At 39.4% G+C, this 20,457-nt stretch overlaps 1 protein-coding gene across 1 annotated transcript in view; it reads left to right on the top strand.

Moving 5' to 3' along the window:
• The window catches only part of SPAG17 (sperm associated antigen 17), a 3,638,922-nt gene that overhangs the window by 2,349,074 nt on the left and 1,269,391 nt on the right, over positions 1 to 20,457 (top strand). Inside the window, exon 28 of the mRNA XM_044071485.1 lies at positions 17,000 to 17,165. Within this exon, the coding sequence (XP_043927420.1) occupies positions 17,000 to 17,165 (166 nt within the window). The remainder of the gene's footprint in view (positions 1 to 16,999; positions 17,166 to 20,457) is intronic.

The raw sequence follows: 20,457 nt of genomic DNA, 5'->3' as shown, positions 1-20,457 counted from the left end.
ACAGACAGGACACTACCCTAGAGAGGTGCTGTTGGTGTAAACACTGTAGTTGGGCTTACACATAGACTTGCCAGACTGCATAGTACCCCACTATGAACCTGTGAAGCTATTACATGCTCTTTGTGAATGGTTAATTGAGTAGCTCTTCCATTTAGATTAGCTATCATGCTGTTACAGTGTCCCATGACTACAAGCCATATGTATCCTGTTATTGTATATATCTGACGTATCTACCTACAATACTGTACATTACACATATTTTACATATTATCCCATAATGCAAAGCATACTTGCACAGCGGGACCACCTTAGACATGTCATTGTCGTTATATGCCCATACACATGCCTACTGTGAGTGTATATCAACATATACTATCCCCTGCTATGGCACGTACTTGTTGGACATACCCTACCACTGACGGCGGGTGGTATGGAATTGTTCTGTTTAAAGCCCTCATGTAGCATCCCTTGTGGTGTCTGTGATGTTTACCTTGTGGCCCACTGCAGGACACACAATTTCTACAAGCGTTACTATGCTCAGCAAGACATCACTACATAATACCTTTTCCCACTTTATGCATTGCGGACACTTTTAATTAATACAAAACAGGCTATACATACACTAACATAATTAATACAAAACAGGCTATACATACACTTACATACTGAGTGTACTACATACCTTGTTATCATTCCAGACTTTCGTAACTATCTCTCTTACACTGTTTAAACAGTTCTATGTTATGAGCATATGGTTTGAATGTCTGGCAAGTCATCCTTATATACGTTGATACCTGTAACTTGTGGTTTCCTGCTGCCAATTGGTGTTCCTGAGTGAATTATTACTTGCACATCAGCTGTGCAGCTACTTCATTCGCCAATTACACAGCAACAGTGGGGTATAATTGAATTCTCCACTTGGGCATTGCCCATTTGCCCTACCTTTGGGGAGACGGCCTGTATTGTGTTTTGTTGTGTGTAATTGCAACTGCTATGTGTAGATACATGGATAGTTTGGATTCATGTCCCCCGTGGATTGTGTGTGACGGCTAGAGTATGTGGTTCTACATGTGAGTGTACCTGTCATCCCAACCGTCTGATAAGGAACTATTGCAAACAAAACCTGTAACATCGCCATTTGTTCCATTATACAACGGCTACAATTTCACATGGCGCCTTTAAAATGTGTCTCTCACAAGGTATGTTAAAGCTTCTGCAGATGTAATTGACTGACTGGATGTTTGTGCTGTAATTACAGTCTGTATTGCTATAGTTTCATGTGTGGGGGATGTAGGTGGGTGTACATAGCATATACAGGTATGTGGAGCTTGCATTTCTACATATTCCATATATGTGTGTGGGCTCCTTCCCTAATTAAAGACCTATCAGTTAGTAGACTTTTGTTACGGGCATATACATTGGGTCATTGTTAATTGGTTTCTATATAGTATGCAGGTGAGGTTGATACTTCCATACCTCCGGAATTACAGCGATATATAAAGGGATGTTACTAAATGACAGCTGTCCCGTGTATTTCTTTCCCAGATATTTGCACTAATTGCAGTTGTGTTGGTAACTGAACCTCTTTGGAATGGGTTTCCATCTTTTCAAATGGCCATTGTGGGACACTTGCGGGACACACATCGGTGTTGACAGGCCGACACATACCTACAGTCAGTACACAGGATAGTACATACTTTTATCCTCAATGCATACTTATTGTTGTAGGACTTTGGCTACTTATATTGCATGTAACATTTACGTTTCTTACATACAGGCATAACTATTTAATGCAACTATTACATAATATATGGGACATAATAATGTCCTACAATCTCGGACATTTGCCCTTTTTAATGTTTTATGTCAGGTCACAACTGCCCAGGGAGGGGCTGTCCCTCCTAATGTGGGACAGGTGGTAACCGTATGCCTACGGCTAGCTATAACCACACCTACCGTAATAATCTACCTCCGAGTTGGCACTAACAGACACATGATACAGACACACACACACACATTACAGTCACACGGACACACACATGGCACCCTCAACACACACATACACAGACTATGGCAATCACAAACACAGTTGTACACAGTACCTACGTGGACCGCAACACTGGCAGTGGTATCTAAATGTCCCTTCATATCGTGATAATATTACTCGTGGTTCTAGTATTCCGGTACTGTGTTCTTTCGGTCTTTCAGCCTCATGGTTACGCGTGTCTGTATGTGACACATTCCATAGTTGGCAGTATCCTATTTATTTGTACCTCCATGGTTGTGTACATGTCATTGACCTAGCTATATATTTGCAGATATCGGTGAATCCATATATATCAACATATATCTCTCTATCACCCTTTCTATATATATATATATATATATATATATATATATATATATATATATCTGACAGAGAGAGTGACAGGCAGAATACACCTTTCATTGTGTACTTGTCAGTGTATACTGTTTCCTGGACTCCGCACGTTTGTGTTTGAACCTGTCAAATTACACACCTGCCATAGGTACATCTTGGCTACCATAGTGTTAGGTGATTGTATACATGATTGCATGTTCTACTCCTGGCAGTGGTCATTTTACCCTTCAGAGCAGGCACTATTAGTACAGGGGTGAATAATGCTGGTTTCACCTGTTCTGGACATCATTGTCCGTAATCTGCACGATATTCAGAGAAGCTTAGCCCTGTTTCATGCATATCCGTATAGTCATATTTAAATGATGCTTACCAGCACTGGGCAACGCATATTCCCGCTAACGTTTGCTAAACATGATTTGATGACCTGCATCCGACATGCATTATTCATGCCTTCGGGATTACGTTACATCCCTTGCAGGACGTGGGACCGGGAACATGCACGACGGTCACTGCATTTACCACTTGGGCATCTGGGATTTGTACACGTGTTATGGCATTTTGTATGTGGAGTATACTACGGCTGTTACTCCATACTGCAATCACATGGGTAACTCAGTTATTTTACATATGGATGAGTCCAATTAATGGTATGTCCATGTGATGTTTACTGGATGTGCTCCAGCATTGGGTATGTATATCACAGTGAGCCACACACGATAATGTGCTACACCTTCAAACGACCGTAAGTGGAGCATGCTGGGGTGACGGATACCTGTCATGGGTACACCCCATGCCTTGACACGACATCCATGATTACATTATGTGGAGCCCCTCAATAACGCAGCAAGGAATTCATGCAGAGTGTGTGGAGAACAGTGCTTACACACATGTGATCCCGCAATTGCCTCTGCTCCACTGAGCGACAGTTGGTTACTCAATGTTGTGGCAATAGCTGACACTGTTTTCCTCGTTTGGTGTATGGCCTCTGACAATCGGGCGTGTACCTACCGATGTACCTAGGAACCTATACACACAGCACCAACATATGCTGATAGGTGCATGTACTGTTCAGGTGTTGACATTCCTTGTTTCAATAGCTGTTGTGTGTACAGTGTTTGAGGGATGCCTATGTAGGATTCACACAGTAGGCCACCTATACATTACAATTTACAGGTGGTCATGTGTGTGTGTGCCATCCATTTTACTGTGTGTGCAGGTGGAGAGGTGTGTCAGTCTGTAGGGGCCTACTCTGTCAGAGTATGTGCTATATGTTCCCTCTTTGCCAAGACATAGGCATATTGGGCATGCCTCTGTCTGCCTACTGGAGCTGGCACAGGGTGTTCATGGTCTGAATCCCTCTGTGCCTGTGATGGCCTTGGCAACTGTGGTGGGCTATGAGGGCTTTCACCATTTTGTCCCTGCTGCAGCTGTTTCCGCAGGATCATATTATGTAGCATGGCACATACTATGAAGATGTGGGCACACATGCCTGGAGAGTACTGCAAGCCTCCACCAGATGTGTCCAAGCAATGGAACCGTGATTTCAGCATCCCGAACACATGCTCTATGATGATTCTGGTTTGTGCATGTGCCTCATTATGGCGTTCTTGCATGGGTGTGTGTGTATTTCTGATGGGAGTCATCATCCACGGCTCCAGTGCATAGCCAGCATCCCCCACAACGTGGCCATGTGAGATGTCCCCCCTGACAAATACCTGATACAGCTGTGAGGCATGCCAGATATGGGAGTCATGGTAGCTTCCAGGGCTGCCAGCACACACATCCATGATAATGCCCTGGGCATTGCACATGACCTGGCAGTTGATGGAGTGGAATCCCTTGCAATTTATGTAGCGCCTACCATGCTCACTGGGTGGTGACTTGATATGTATGTGCGTGCAGTCTATCACACCCAGTACCTCCAGGTAGTGTGCCACATGGTGGAAGAGACGCATATTGCTGGCCAACTCCTCCTGAGTTCGGGGGAAGTATATATGCTCATTAGCATGTGGTAACATGGCATCCAGGAACTGGTGTAGTACCCTGGATGCTGATGCCTGTGAGATCCCCATTATATCTCCAGTTGGCCTTTGAAAGGTACCTGTGGCTAGTATTCGCAAGCTTACACATACCTTCGTGTCCACTGGGATGGGTTCCCCTCTGTTGTTTCTGGCTCTCAGGCGTGGCCGGCACAGCTCAACTATTTGCTGTAAGATGTCCCTGTCCACCCTGTAAAGCTCTACTATCTCCAGATCATGTAGCCCCTGGTAGGTTACCCTTGGTCTGAACACTCTTCTCCTCCTCTGTGGCTTGCGGTGGTTGTCAGCATCATCCTCCACAACACCGTCATCTCTAACACATGGTGATGAATCACAGCTATGGCAGCTCCCAACATGTACATTTTAAAAGTTCCTTGTGTGTTTACACCTATGGTGCAGTGTTTGGGAATACACAGGTGTGTGTAGGGTGCTTTCACACTTTATACTATTGTGCTGTGAACACCGATGATGTCATAGGGTGTGTATGTACGATCGTAGCTACAGAGTATCTTATGTGTTTTACTACAGGAACTACTATTGTGATGCCTTTGGTGTTGAATTACATTTGGCTGCCGTGGATTACCTCTTGCCCTTCCCTTTACATTTCTTCACATTTCACCTACCATTTTCTGGCATGCATCCTGCAGCCTGTTTTCATTAGTACTTTCCTAGGCCTGGTTTATTTTGCGTAATGTGTTCTATTGCCAGTCTACTGTAAGTTTGCTTTGCTCTGCTATGACAGTTCTCCTTTCTTTGCAATCTGACACCTCCCCTATCCTGTTTTGCAGGTTTCTGCGAGCAGACTTGTCAGCTGTCTTCGATTGCCCGCTGTGAGTTAATAGGTGTTAATTGCTCAGTTGTACTCCAATTACCCTACTGCAGCATTTCCTTCTTTTCTTCCCCTGACCTTCCTATTTGTGCTATGGTTCGCGGCGCGTGCATCCACTTACCGGGTTTCAGGCACGTTTTCATCCCCGTACACATGCGCTTTCGGGCACCATATGTGCTCTCAGCTAATCAATGCTATACCTACCTCCCCACCCCTGTCCTTCGGCTTTGCTTAGCAACGGCCAGGCCAGATTTGCATTGCTCCAATGTGCTTACAAGTACGGTGGCACACCCCACTGCTGATGTCATGTATACCTCTGAGACACTCCTCGGTGTTATAGCACTGCGCCGTATGGTACATCCTTAATCCGGCGGGATGTTTGTGATTCAGTATTACCTGCCTCATTTGCATGGCATTGACTACTAATTCATAGTTACCGTGCCGAACACTGTCCCAGACCCTTAGCAACCCTTGCAACTTGGTTGTGGTGTACCATTCATACCATTAAGTATTATGGTGAAATCCTGATTTGTATTACATTGTGATTTTATGACATTTGTATATATTTTCTTTGTGTTCCAGTTTGCGCACACATGCCCTGCGGCTGTACTTTGCGTTACTGTGGACATGACATTAAATGTTGATTTTTAGGTGTTGTGCATCTTTTCTTATGCCATTGGCTGTGTATTTAGCCATTGGCATATGTTAACCTTGTAATACATGAGTCTGGTCTGCTTTCATAGCTCCGATGTTCTGTTTGGGAAAATGTAAACCGTGTTTTTTGGTTTACATTTCCGTGGGCTTATGCTCTGCCTGCACCACTTCATGAATCGCTATGTACCTTCATTTGCATGGTGTGACACTGCGCATGCGGTGATTAGCATACCTAAGCTGAGGGCTTCGCAGTTCTGGTGTACACCGGTAGTGCACGTGGAACTGGATCGTACCTGAATCACTCAACGGCCATATTTGGCATTATACCACCTACGCTACACTTGCACCTGGCGCAAGCTTCATGAATCCCAGGGTATCTCTTAAGTCTTATGTGTTTTTATATGTTTTTAATGCATATATATTGTCATTTCATGTGATTTGCTTAGTTTTTACTAGTTTACATTTTAACTAGCTGCATTATGATTGGAGGTGCACTACTCAACCAAAAGTATTTAAACTGCTATCTGTGAGTTATATATAGTTATGCATCAGAAGAAGTCTGTGTAGACGAAAACGTACTTGTGGATATAAGTGTTTATGTTGCATCCTTGTGGTGTGCTGACTCTGGATAAATCAGTGTGCTCTACTTCATTGGGCTTTTTGTGCTGAATTTTACTGTTTCATATAAGAAAGGACACTTACATTTTTTACTATAATGGGTAGGTAAGACCAAAAGGGGTTATACCAGTACATCTTTCCTTCAGTAGTGTATACAACTTCAAATGTTAGCTCAAGCATAATTGCAGCTGTTAGAACCGTGCACCGTGGCATAGAGGGATGAAGCCCTAACTAATGCCCAGACGACCCAGGTTCAATTAGCAGGAGAGATGGGTGTGTCCATCCAGGGGGCATGATGATAATTGAAGGTGGTCTCTGAAAGAAGGCGTGGTCCACAGGGGGAAGTAACCCTCAGATGTTGTCAGCAAACACAAGAGTGGGGATGGGCAAGGATAGGTTATAATATAAACTACCTCAGCAGCAGAAGCATTTGCCAGCTGTGCCCCCAAAATGTCTTTAAGATCCACACTGGTTCCAACTCACTCAGATGTCTGGGGGAGCAAGGAGAAGCATGTAGACCTGCTGATGGATGGCAGCACTGGGACAGGTAGAATGGATGAGATGGGGAGGAAAACGGAATAACAGCATCCTTAATGGTTTAAAAAAAACTTTATATAACCTTTCTGTCACAAACCAATACCTAACATGGTACAATGAAAGGATCTTTAATCTTTGATTATAATTTTCACTTCTAATGTATTGTAGTCTACAATTAATATATATCTGGACTCTGTTATTATGCCTTAACTGAGGTGTATTATATTGGCAAAATGACATATAATATTTTACTGGTATAAACAAGCATTAAATGAAGGAAGTATAACTTTGCTTCTTTTATAAGACAACATTTTAGTAGCAAATATATAATTTCAAAGATATTTACTACAAAGGAAGCATTAATGTTAAAATCTGTTTTCTTCCTATTATTGTACCGACATTATTATAGTATTTCACAGTATTCAATATACCATTCTTCAGACATACTTAGAATATAAATATTTTCAAAATGTATTACTTCAGATTCTCTTGGTTTATTCGTTATACCAGAATTCAAATTTGGTTAGGGCAGTTTGAAATTTAGTGTATCATCTTGGTTTGATATAATTGCTCCACATTTATAATTGTCAGCAAACTTGGAGAGACAACACTAATCATTCTCTAACTGAGGAAAAACATATGAAATAATTGTTCTTTAACTGAAAAAATATATTTTAAATTATAGCTATTACAGACCCTTTGGTACTGCACAATAAGTCTTTTTTATAAGCTATAGTACCCAAGATTGCAAATTTAACTTAACCACATGTTTTTTAACCTTCATTGCATATTTGTAACCAGTTGTTGATCCAGCTCATATTACATGGATTAATGTGGTATGGATTAGTGCCAAGGTCTTTAGTCTTTTTCTTTGAGGATTAAGTGAAATTGAATCAAATGTTTTACTAACGTCATGTAGAAAATCAAAGACGAGAGCATACAGATTAGAAAAAAAATAGACTGACAACTGTAAACATTGTTGCTATAAAACAAACAAAACCAACATTGCCTGAATATACAAAACAATTTTATTCAATGAAAAAGTTAACACTTTTTCCCTATATAAATTTGATCCTGACATTTGGAGAATTGTTGTTTTTATTTATTTTAGTTTTATTACACCAACCTGCCACTTTGAAAAGTATGTCTTGTAATGTTGATCTATGAATCTGTTTCCCAACCCAGTAAGGAAAATGCCAATTAACTTGTGCAATAGCCTTTAAGGTTCATAGGTTGTAACTAGGCTATCGGCTTGAGGGCCTATACAAGCCTAGCCATAACAATTCCCTGGCTATTTCTTCCCACACTATTTACTTAACATTTTTCTAGCACATATGTCATACTTGTAAGTCTGTATTGTGTTGGGTTATTTCTTTTTACTAAACAGAGTCATAGCAATTTATTATATCTTTATCAAGATGATACACAACAATTATGTAATGTAAAGTCAAACAAACAATGTAATTTTTTTAGAAAGTGAATATTTTAAGTTGCAAATAGACTTGGCATTCCATCATTTGCCATACTAATGGCTTTTTATCTTTGAATAACTCAAAATAATCCTCAGCTTCAATAAATCAAAGGCAATGCTTTCTCGTAGGAAATGCAACAACCCTACAAGTGTCACTTCTTCGAGTTCTTAATGTGCAAAGTAGTTTTGCTGAAAAAGCTGAATCAGTAAAACTTAATTTGCCTTTCCCCACTGTTTTCTGACCGTACAGTAGGTATATATAAGTTAGATGTGGGAGGCTTCCCCACATTGAGAGTTTAGTGGAAGACTTATTTTTGGTGGCTATCACCTCTGCTAGGAGGGTTTTGGAACTATATGCTCTGGCTAGTAAACCTCATTATTTGGTCTTCCGCAAAGATGGAGTTAGTCTAAGAACTAATCCTTCCAACAGTAGCTTCTGAATCATTAGTTAATCAGTCCATCAGTCTTTCTGTTTTCTTCCCAAGTTTCACAAATAAAGGGGAATACATGTTACATTTGTGCGCGGTAGTGGTGCTGCGGTAGCGTTGTCACCTCACAGCAAGACGTTGTCCTGTTCGATTCTCAGCTAGACCGTCTTCTGTGTGGAGGCATACGTGAATGGGCATGCCTTCATTGAAGGTTGTGCATCAGGGCTGGTAACTCGGCACATAAAAATCCACTACCAAACATTAGTGGACCAGAGTTCCACTGTGGCGACCCCTAACCGGGATAAGCCGAAAGACACAACAACAACATGTTACATTTGCTGGACATACATCACCAACTTTGTTTTTTACTTGCATCACACTAGGAATATTAGGAAGACTGATCAATTGTTTGTTTCCTTTTCCACAGCCAAACTGAGGAAGGGAGTATCAAAGTGACTTTCTTTCACGGATTATCTGATTATATTTCACATGTTTACAGAGAGAAGGGGTCTAAAATATCCTTCCATGTGGCAGCCAAAGTTTGATAATAGTTGGACACTCTGTCCCAACTGTTGAGGAACAGATGGAAGAGACAACATCAGATACAAAAGTTAGGTACTTACCATAATGATAGATCAGTGTTTGTTTCTGTCCTTCCTCAACTTCCCTCCCTCCTTCCTTCCCCATCCTTAAATTTCTTCATGGCTACTGGGGTTACCATGCTTATTAACTACCTTGTCTTCATCATGTACCCTTCAAGCTCTAAGTCGGGAAGCTGTTTCATCCTATGAGGTATTTAGGTATTTGTGGCAGAGAGTAATTAACTTTATGCTACTGTATAGGCAAACTTGATCTGAGAAAACACTGTCTTCTTGCAGGGGGTTATTGGGAAGGGGAAGAGCCTGAGCATTAGATCCAAAAGTCTGAGAGTAGCTGAAGTTGGATCCTAATCAGATCCAGTAACCCAGTCATTGAGGATGGAAGCAAACAATACAGATTTATTTTTATGGTACGTACACAACTTTCATTTTATGTGTATGTACCTTACTATAAAAAAGCTTGCTGTATCTAGGTTCTTACATATGAGCCTTGCTATAACAAGGTTATTTTTCTTTTCAGTCTTTTTTGCATTATCTTTTAATATATTTTTATAGAGCAATGGCAGTTGATAACATTTTTCTGTCTTTGTCAAAATCCTTTATCTTTATCATTTGAAATGTTAAAAATATGGTTTCTTGCTTTTTTATTTCTCTAGGTCTTTTGGATTTCCAATATTTGACAGGAATGGACCCCATTACTAAGTAAAAGTATGATTAAAGTTCATGAAATTAGTATTGTTTCAATCTTTGATGTTAGCCAAAAGTGCTCTTCGCAGCACTCACAATGTGTCCAGTAATAAGTCCTCCTTCAATTTGTACAGAGTTACATGTATCAGTAACATATCTAAGTACGGTTGTAAACTCTTTATTATAAGACCTGTTGCTCCTACTACTGTTGGAACTGTCTGGGTATCCTTCTTCCACATTGCCCTTATTTCTGCCTGCAGATCCTGGTATTTTATGATTTTGTATCTCTCTGTACATAAGACACTGTAGTCACTGGGTGTAGCAGTTTCAATGATCTGTGACATTTTTGTCGTCTTTTCGTGGACTACTATATTTGGCTTTCTTACATCTATTTTTTTGAACTGTTGGTAATATGTGATCCCATGTGATATAAACTTCCTCATTTTCTGTAATGATTTGTGGCTTATCTTTCCAGTGTTTTTCAGCTACTTCAGTATTATAATGTTTGCACGATCCCCAATGCAAAAGTCTTGACATATTATTATGCCTTTCAATATACAGTCTTTCTGCCATTAATATATCACAACCAACAACAAGATGTGCAACTCTTTGCAATTTTGTTTTACAAAACCTACATTTGTCTGTTTCTCCCACATGTTCAATGGACTTTGTAAACCAACATGTACGTAGTCCACTGTCTTGGGCCACCAGTATTAACCTTATTTTTATTTAAATTAACCTCTCCTTAACCATTCCTGCATTCAGTCCTGATGAACTGTGAAGTCAGCAGATATGTATGCAATCCTATGATTGCAGATCTATGCATATAATCAATTTCAAGGAGGTCCATACCTCCTTCAGAATGGGGAATATGTAATCTTGGTATACACCAATTTTTATAAATCATTTGATAAGCATGAAGCATCCTTCTTGTTTTTCTGTCTGATTGATCCAACACCTTTTGGGCCTAGTCAGTTACTGCAAAACTGTAAGTTAGGGCAGGAAGATCAAATTCATTTATAGCTTGGACTTTGTTCCTAGATATCAACACTGATTTCAGTATTAATTTTATTTTATTTTACTTTTGTTTACTAGGATAGTCAGACTGGGTGAGAGCCCATTTTCAGCTGAGGCCCGGGGAGAAAAGCTCCAGAAGCAATTTACAAAATTTTAAAAGAACACAGAATATACATATCATATGTGAACATTTAAATAAAACACAAAATATACATGTTATAGATGTGCATTGAGTTACAGAGGTTAGAATAATTGTGGCATATTCCAGTTTGTACCAAAAAGAAAAATTGTGTAAGAGTACAATTTGCTCGTGCAGTCATGTGGCCAATAGAACTGTAAGTAAATGGACTGCAGGAAGGGAGAGGCAAGCTTGCCAGTGTTGGATATATTATAATAGAATTGTTGAGACAAGAAGATTAAGCCAAGAGTATTGAAGGGAAGGGAGAAGTTAGGAAAGAAGGAGCCAGGAAGGGAGAAAGATTACAGGAGGGAGATTATAGGTAAGCAGCTGAGCAGACAGAGGGAGTTAGTAAATACTAGTAAGGGGTAAAGTAAGTGGAGCGAAGTTAGAGGGATGAGTTGTGATATATAGGGGGAAGTATATGGGTATGTAGTAACTACATAAGTTATAAAAACATGCTGTGCGTATGAAATGAGCATAGAGCAAGTGGAAGGCTTTATCCAGGGCAAGAGCATGAATAGAGCCAGTTGTTACAGAGAAAATCTTTTAGGAGTTTTTTGAAGTGAGATGGGTTGACAGTGGTTATAATGGGCTGAAGGATGGTATTCCATATTTTGCAGATATAGTTAGAGTAGAGAGAGTCCCCAGCTTTATTGTTGAATTTGGAAACTTGTAATAAGGATTAGTTGGAAGATCAGAGACAATGATTGTTAGCGTAGGGTTGAAGTATTTGAAGGATGAGGGTTTTAAGAGGTTGGTGGACTAGTCTGTGTGTGAAGGTAAATAGAGTGTATGTTAATTGATGAGATAGTTGTAGCCATTGTAGCTGATGTAAAGCAGTGCAGTGGTGAGATCTTTGTGTAGAGTTAGTAGCAAATTTTATAATTTTATTGTAGCACGTTTCAAGCTTAGCTAGAGCAGTTTTACACAGGTCATGAAGATGGGAGATGGAGAGAAAATGAGTTAGGGCTATATCTTGTCTTGTGTTATTTGTAAGGAAAGGCTTGATTCTATACAGTGAACCTAGTTTAATATGTGTCTTCTTGATAGACTGCACTAGGTGTAAGTCAAATTTCAGGTTTTTCACAATTAGCACACCTAATAATTTTGTTTTTATTTAAATTAACCTTTCCTTAACCATTCCTGCATTCAGTCCTGATGAACTGTGTTGTTGGATGAATGTATTTGGAATGGGGTAGAGGGATCATGTGATTTGCTGGGTTGAAAGAGCATCAGTTTGGTTTTGGAAGGGTTTAGAATCAGTTGTAATACAGATAGCCTTGATTTGACTGATAAGAAGGATTGTTGTATTGTAGATACAAGTTGATTTAGGGAAGGAGCAGCACAGATCAGAGCTGAGTCATCTGCATATTGGACAATGGAGGCTAAGGGAGTTGATGAGTGGAGTCAGTTCGTGAAAATGAAAATTAAGGGACTGAGGATAGAGTATTGGCGTACACCCAATGTGACAGGCAATAGGGAAGAGAGTTCCTGTTGCCATTTGACAGCTTGCTGTCGGCCAGATAAGTAGCTATGGAACCAAGCTAGAGCACAGGGGCTAAGTTTTTGAGTTGATATTTCATCTAGTAGCTTCTGTTGGGAAACCATATCAAAGGCTTTAAAGAGGTCTAAGAAGATGGAAGAAACAAATTGCTCATTATTTCTGTGTTGGTTTATGGTGTTAATGGAGCTTAGGAGGGCAGTTGTGGTGCTGTGGTATGGGCGGGTAAGATAGCAGTGGGTTTGTGGTTAGAGAACTCAGTGGCATTGCCTCCTTTGTGTAGGGGGATAATAGAGGATATTTTCCAGCTTGAGGGGATATAGTATTCTGAGATGGAGCAGTTGATCAGAATAGTGATGTGATAGGCAATAGCATGTGCAGCTATTTTTAGGAAACCTGTAGGTAGGTTGCCTGCTGCAAGAGGTGTGAGTCTGAGTTTGGAGAATATTTTTTTTATGGTGAGAGTTTGGACAGGTTTAAAGGAAAAAGTGTTGCTGGTAACTCTGTGTGTTGGTGGAGTATTGAGATGAGTTAGTGAGAGAGCATATGGAGTTAGTAAAGAAAGTGTTGAATTGTGTAGCAATGCTGTCAGTGTTTGAGATGGTTGATGGGGTAGTGGAGGATTAATTACTGGGTTGAAGGAGTTTTTTTTTTTATTATGGACCAGAATTTCTTGGGATTGTTGTAGTTCTGTTGTTGCATGGTAGTATAGAATGATTTTTTGTTGTCTGACTTGGGACTTGGCTTTGTTGCAAAGTTGTTGTAAAGATCTAGATTAGCTTGATTGTTATTGGTATACCAGAGTGACCAGGCTTTGTCTCTTTATTTTAATAAATTTTAGTGTAATTTCGTAGTCATGGAGCATAGTGAGATTTTATTCTAGCAGTTCTGCAAGGGACTAGTCTGTTTAGAATATCAAGAAAGGTAGTGTTGAAATAGTCTACAGCTGTGTTGAGGGATAGAGTTTTGAGTGGTGACCAGTCACAGTGATGTAGGAGTGAGAGAAAAGTTGAATACTGAAGTTCTTGTTGTTGCAAATTAGGCAGAAACAGGATTATCTGGAGGGATTAAGATGGTGTCTGAGCAAGTAAATTATTGGAAGGTTGGCATAATGGTTAAGGTGTTTATTTTACAGATTCAAGATACAGGGTTTGATTCTCACATGGGGTAATTGGCTAGGTTTAAAATGGCCCACAGGGGCAGTTAGCCTAGTATAAACCTATTTTTGGGGGGATAAACTCTTGGCTAGGCTTGTAAGGGTTTGTTTCAATCTCTCTGACTGTTACTTCATCCCATTTCATATCCTGTACATTTGAACTTCTTATACTTTCTTTTACTTTTTCTATCCATTTAGCATCTTTGTTGTGTTTCACAGGATCTTCATAGATATTTCTCCAAAATGTACCTAGGTCTTCTTTTTTTGGTGGTGTTTCAGTTCCTTTTGCCTTGTTTCCCATTTCTGTATAAAACTTTTTTGGGTCATCAATAAATTGTTTATTTTGTACTTTTCCTTTATATTTATCTGCATATATTCTAAGTGTTTCTGCCTATACTGATATTTTTAGTTTATTATTTGCAATAGTACACGATAGATCCTGATCTGTTCTGATACTGTGGATTGCTTTTATCAAGTCTATCTCTCTGAGTGTTTTTGCTGATCTGTTTCCTCTTCTATACTCTTCTAACAGTGACAACCCTTGTCTTAATTGCATTATAGTTTTCTCTGTTTAATACTTCCATAATGACATTTGATTTCTGCCGTTCTTTTCCCTGTGTTTTTGTGGTAAGACTTTGTTATTAATTTAACTACACAGTAATGTAGCCTATTTACTTCTGTTATATTGCATAACTGTGTATGAACAGTCCTAATTACTGTGTTTGTTTTATCAGACTTCTAACTTTTTGGGCTTTATTGACTTTCTGTAGTCTATTTCTTTCATCAATCTTAATATATCTGTCCATCTCTATTAAACCAAGCAACTCTTCTCATAGATCATTTTCTTCTAAACTGAGGGTACATTCTTTGTTCTCCATTTCCTGTGGGCATTCTATATAAACTTTCACAGCATCTTCCTGTGCCACATTCTCTTCAGTTTCATCCTGTGTCAGTCATTGTTCTTTCATATTGGGAACTCACAGGCCTATCACTCCACAACATTGACTGTGTCAGAGTTGCCACACTTTCCTGTTCCTTCCCTTGCTGTGCACCTTCAACTGAACTTTTGTACCAGTTCCCTGTGGAAGGCTCCAAAGTATATTCATACGGCAACTGATCAGGTGTTTCCAGCTCCACTTGTTTCTCCTTAACTTGAGGATCCATTGCTCTACCATGCTGAGATGTTATCAAAGTTAGATGTTCTACACTAAATCCTTCACTTCACAGGTAATCCATAACCTCAGTTTCTATTTCTTTAACTTCATTACTAATCCTCTTTTCTGCTTTTCCTCTTTGTTTTCTTATTGTTTTGTATTGTAAAATTTCCATATCCAGATGCCTTTGCCTGTATTTCTTTTAAAATATCTTTGGTGCTACTCTTTTTGTATTGATTAGTTTTAGTTTCGCCTTTGCATAGATATTGCACCATATTAAATTTCTTTCTCTTTCCCATGTCCATATTTCTTCTTCAGATGTCTCCTGCTCTTCGTGTTTCTCTTTACTTGGGGGATGTTTCATCATGCTGTGTTATAACCGGTGTTACACTTTCTAAGCTAAATCCTTCATTTTGCAGGTATTCCATAACTTCAGCTTTTACTTTTTTTTAACTTCTACTTTACTAATTTTCTGTTCTACATTCCCTCTTTGTGACCTTATTTTTTTGCATTGTGAAATTTTCCATATCTGGATGCCTTTGTCTGTATTTCTCTTTGAATATCTTTGAGACTGCTTTTTTTGTATTCATTAATTTTGCTTTCTCCTTTGCATAAATATTGTACCATATCAGATCTGTCTTTTTTCTCCATGTCCATATTTCTTTCTTATGCCTTTCAAAGGTCTCTAGATTTTGTTCTTTATGTTTTTGAACTTCCTCATTTACTTTTTTTTTCCAAACGGCCCAAGGTTTATTGGTCTATATAATGTTTTGCTTAAATCTGTTGTATTAATAAACACAAATTTTTATTTGAAGCTTCTGACAGTTTTTCTTGTGCAAGTATTTTTTTTCCCTCTAATTTCTATCTTAATCTTTTTGTATATCTTCTGTGTGGAATTTCTGGGCTTCTTACATAATAGTAACAATACATAATTTCTTTCTTATCCTCAATAGTCCACTCTGTCACCTTTATGGCTGTTTTTTGTTCTGTCAGTATTTGTGGACTACTGCTTCCTTCTACAACGGGAGGCCATCCTCCCCCTGGGCCTTGCCTAGCCCCATTGTAGGAATGTTTCTGTGTCTTGAGGATTCTACACTGTTGTTTTTTTCATTTCTGGCACCAGTACACCTACCAGGATTGGGCACGTTTTTAATCCTGTGTCTTGTGCACCCAACTATCTTTTTTATTTTTTAACCTACTTCTGTCCATGATATATGCTATATAAAATACAGTCTATATATCAGTGTTGCCTTGGTGAGATTTTGTGAAAAAGAGGGTTCACCAAGTGAAGGTACTCACCAAGACTTGGGGATGAATTCAGTTCCAGCAATACTACTCTCCTTTACTTGCTTATTTATCCTCTCTCCATTTGGACCCCACCTCCATTCAGACATTATTCCTTAAAAGGATACATGATATAGTGATAATAATCTGATTGCCAAATCAAAATTCATTATTTTTAAGTAGAAATGAGGCATGCCATATAAAATGGAGCTTGTCAGTCACCTATTCTTAGCCATATACTGGACAGATTCAGCACCCAGCTGACTCTCAGAGTCTGCTTTCTCATATTTGTTACTGAAATAGTATTTTAGGTATGCTATAGACCATAATGATCACTATACATTTTTCTCTCTTCTTTTGTGAAAGACATTTTCTTTATTGTTAAACCTTACATTCTTAAGTTAGTGTTCTGGCAAATTACTGTATCTTTATATATTTATTTTCTTTCCGTTTCTTTTTCTTAGGTCCTTTTCGCAGATGGCACAGTAAGTAGGAGTCCTGACTCAGGTCCCATTCTTCAGCCTCAACCTGCTCCTAAACCAGATAGTCCTGTACCTGCCAGCCAAATACAAGGAATGCAAGATTCTAAAGAGCAGAAGTCAGAGGTTGCAGAAGGCAATGCCAGAAAGAGTGAGTAGTCCATCTATATCATTCGAATGTGTTGCATATAGGGATGTGGAAAGAGTGAAATGTCTGTCTTTGACTTTAGAGTTGTGTGTCCAGAAGTCTTGTCCTGTTGACCACATTCCGTAATATAATTTATGGTACATTTTCTACCTCTTGTTTCATAAACAAAATGTTAGTCACAGTACTGTGTGTTCATCATATTGATCACTGCTGCAGTTGCCTAAGCTACATGGGTTATGTCCTGCCAAGGATATAATTTTCGGCCAGTTTTCAGGACACCTTCTATGCAGTGAAACAGGCAGCTCAAGCTGTGCTGGCTAATACACAATTTTAGTTGCCAAGCCCTTCAGAGCATTCCTGCTGCCAAAGAGAGTGTTCCTCTGTGAGCTTAAAAGGATGGATGGTCGGTGTGTGCTGTTCCTTTGCTGGGCAGATAAGTTATTTTGGGGGAAAACATTCCACATTTGATATTTATTTTTTAATCATACTTTCCTGTTAAGGAAAATATTTTTAAATGAGGAAATTGTGTTTTTGATGACAGTCATGAGAAATTAGTGTACGTTTAAACAGGAGTGCACTTTTTGTCAGTTTAAAAGTTGTTAAAACTTGTTTAAATCTACTTTTATGTGGAAAACTGTTTAATTTATTTTTTGTGACTTTTGTGGCTGGAAAAGCATATTTACTGTATGTCTTTTTTACTGTGTTTTGACTGGGAAAAAGTTACTTTTTAACGCTTTGGATTTGTACTGACTTGTGCTGCTTAGCTTCCCCCTTGACCATGGAACAAACTACCACTGCCTTGATCATTCTTTCTTCTAGAGCCAAAAAGAAAAAGTTAACTAAACAGCTTTTACCACCACAGCAGGCTTATAGTTTGCCTCAGCCACAAGTGCGTGAATGATGCTGCTGTGGCCAAAGCTAGTTTTTCAGACCACTCATCTTTTTTCTCACACAGTCACTACAGAATGGGGGTAATCCATATCCTCTGTGCTTGTTGGGGTCCCCACAGTGGGCACCAGGGACCCACTGTTGTCAGTCATGGGAGAAAGGACAGGGAATGTACTCCTGCTTAGCCAGAATGCTGTACCCATCTCTGAGGAAACTATTACTACCATTAATAATTTTCTTTCCCCTAACTTTCCTGTTAAAAAGAAACAGAAAACAAAACGTTTAACTATTCCTGCACCAGTTTCTTTGGACAGGAGTAATTTATTGGGCTTGGTCCGTGGTCTTGTACAGGATATTGATCCTTCTTGTAGCATAGTTTCTGGTAAAAGAAAACAGGATTCCTCTTTTTCTGAAGAGGTTCATGATTTTGAATCTGTACTGGACTGTGAAAGGGACATATGCAGGTTTTTCTCCTCAGATTTCTGATTCAGATTCAAAGGAGAGCATGGTTTCTCTTCTGTCATTGTGAGGGAATACCAGTTGGATTCTGGGTCTCATGGCTTCCATGATTCTAATGATATCTTTTGCAAGACTTTACATTATAAAGGTACAGTAGTATCTGAAGTCTCTTTGTTCTCAACAATAATATCAATTACCTTTTCAGATTTCAGTCCTGGGATTTGTAAGAAGAGAATTCACTTGCTAGCAACAGCATATATCCCTGAGTCCAGGTCTCTCCCTCTTCCCTTCTGTTCCAAAACAATCAGTCACCACAGACACCTCAGACTTTGCTTGGTGAGCAGTATCAAAGGGGATAAAATGCAAGGTGTCTGGGACAGGAAAGGCAAAACAAAGCACATAAACATAAAATATATCATAGCTCTTATCAAAGTTATCAATTCTCTGAATAATCTGTAGTCTCTAGGACCTCTTCAGGATGTTACAGACAATACCACAGTGATATTGTACATAAACAAGCAAGGGGGGATTAGATCTTACACTCTATGCAGATGAGCCATGTTAACTTGGCATATAGCTTTACGGTTCAGTCTCACTCTGCTGGCATCTTGCGTTCTGTCAGAGCAAAAGTGTGTGGCAAACAAGCTGAGTAGGAAAAAGGCAGAGCCCTATGAATGGAAACTAGATTGGGAGACTTCCAAAATTTGATCAATCTGTGAGAAGTTCCTCAGGCAGACCTTTTTGCAATCATTTGGCAAAAGCCTGCTCCAGGACTCCATGCAAAAAGGCCTAGAAGACAGATGCCTTTCTTTTCCTTGAACAGGAATGTTCCTTTATGCTTTTTTACCTTTTCCACTGATATCTAGGGAACTTCTGAAGATTCAGAAGGAATCCTCAAAGATCATTGTGGTGACTCCCTTCTGTCCCAGACAGTAGTGGTTTTCCCTTCATTTGGAATTGACTAGGAACAACTACCACAAGCTTCCTCACAGATTGGATGTACTCATATAAGAACAGTGGTGTTTGATAAATCCCAATCCTCAAACAACTACAGCTGACTGCTTGGATGATTAATTTCTGATATTTTTTAGGTACCTTTGTTCTGAGGATGAGCAGTGGGTGTTAAAGGAGGCAAAGAAACCTGCTTCTAGGAAATTGTATCATGGTGAATGAAATGGATCTAGGACTTTTGATCGAAAGATCAAAAGTCCGAATCCATTATCACCGAACATACTCTACCGAAAGTGCTTTCAATGAAAAAGCGCTTACGGTAAAGTATGTTTTTAAAAAAAAAAAAACAACATTAAACTTACGTCTATGCAGGGGGGCAAGCCCCCCCACTGCAACCCCCCCCCCACTTTAATATTCTCACTCCAAGGTCGGACTACACTGGGGAAAAGGGAATTTTCCCTTATCCGCACTGTAGTACGACTGGCACAACGAGCATACTTATCCGAAAGTGCTGCTTCAGTGAACAGCACTTTCGGTTAAGTATGCTCGGTGATTTCTGCTTCGGTGGAATGTGCATTTGGGGATCTATACAGATCCCAATGAAATATATTTGCTAGTTAGTACTGCAGTAAAAAACAGGGCCCTTTCAGGTTTTCCTGTATAACTGGTTTTGCAATATTTATGTATGTTATTATCCTCTAGCCTTTCATATTCCTCTGTCAGCGTTCATTTCTTGACTATTTCAGCAAGTCTGCCCATGGATTATCCTCTTTCATCACAGTCTTTGGTCAAGCTATTCTTGAAAGGGGATTTTGCATATGCTTCCACCTAGAAAACAGGTGGCACCTACCTGGGATCTTAACGTTGTTTTGGATAAGTTAACTTTACCTTCTTTTGAGATAACACATCAGGCTGATTTATGGTTTACTTCTTGGAAGATAGGATTAGTGATTGCTCTGACATCTGCAAGAGGAGTATCTCAGCTGTAAGCTCTTAT

Source organism: Protopterus annectens, chromosome 5.part0 (genome assembly GCF_019279795.1).
Source record: "Protopterus annectens isolate FY-2018-M chromosome 5.part0, PAN1.0, whole genome shotgun sequence".
NCBI lineage: Eukaryota > Metazoa > Chordata > Ceratodontiformes > Protopteridae > Protopterus > Protopterus annectens.
The sequence above is the reverse complement of the archived record's forward strand: the minus strand, read 5'-3'. Positions and strand labels throughout refer to the sequence as shown.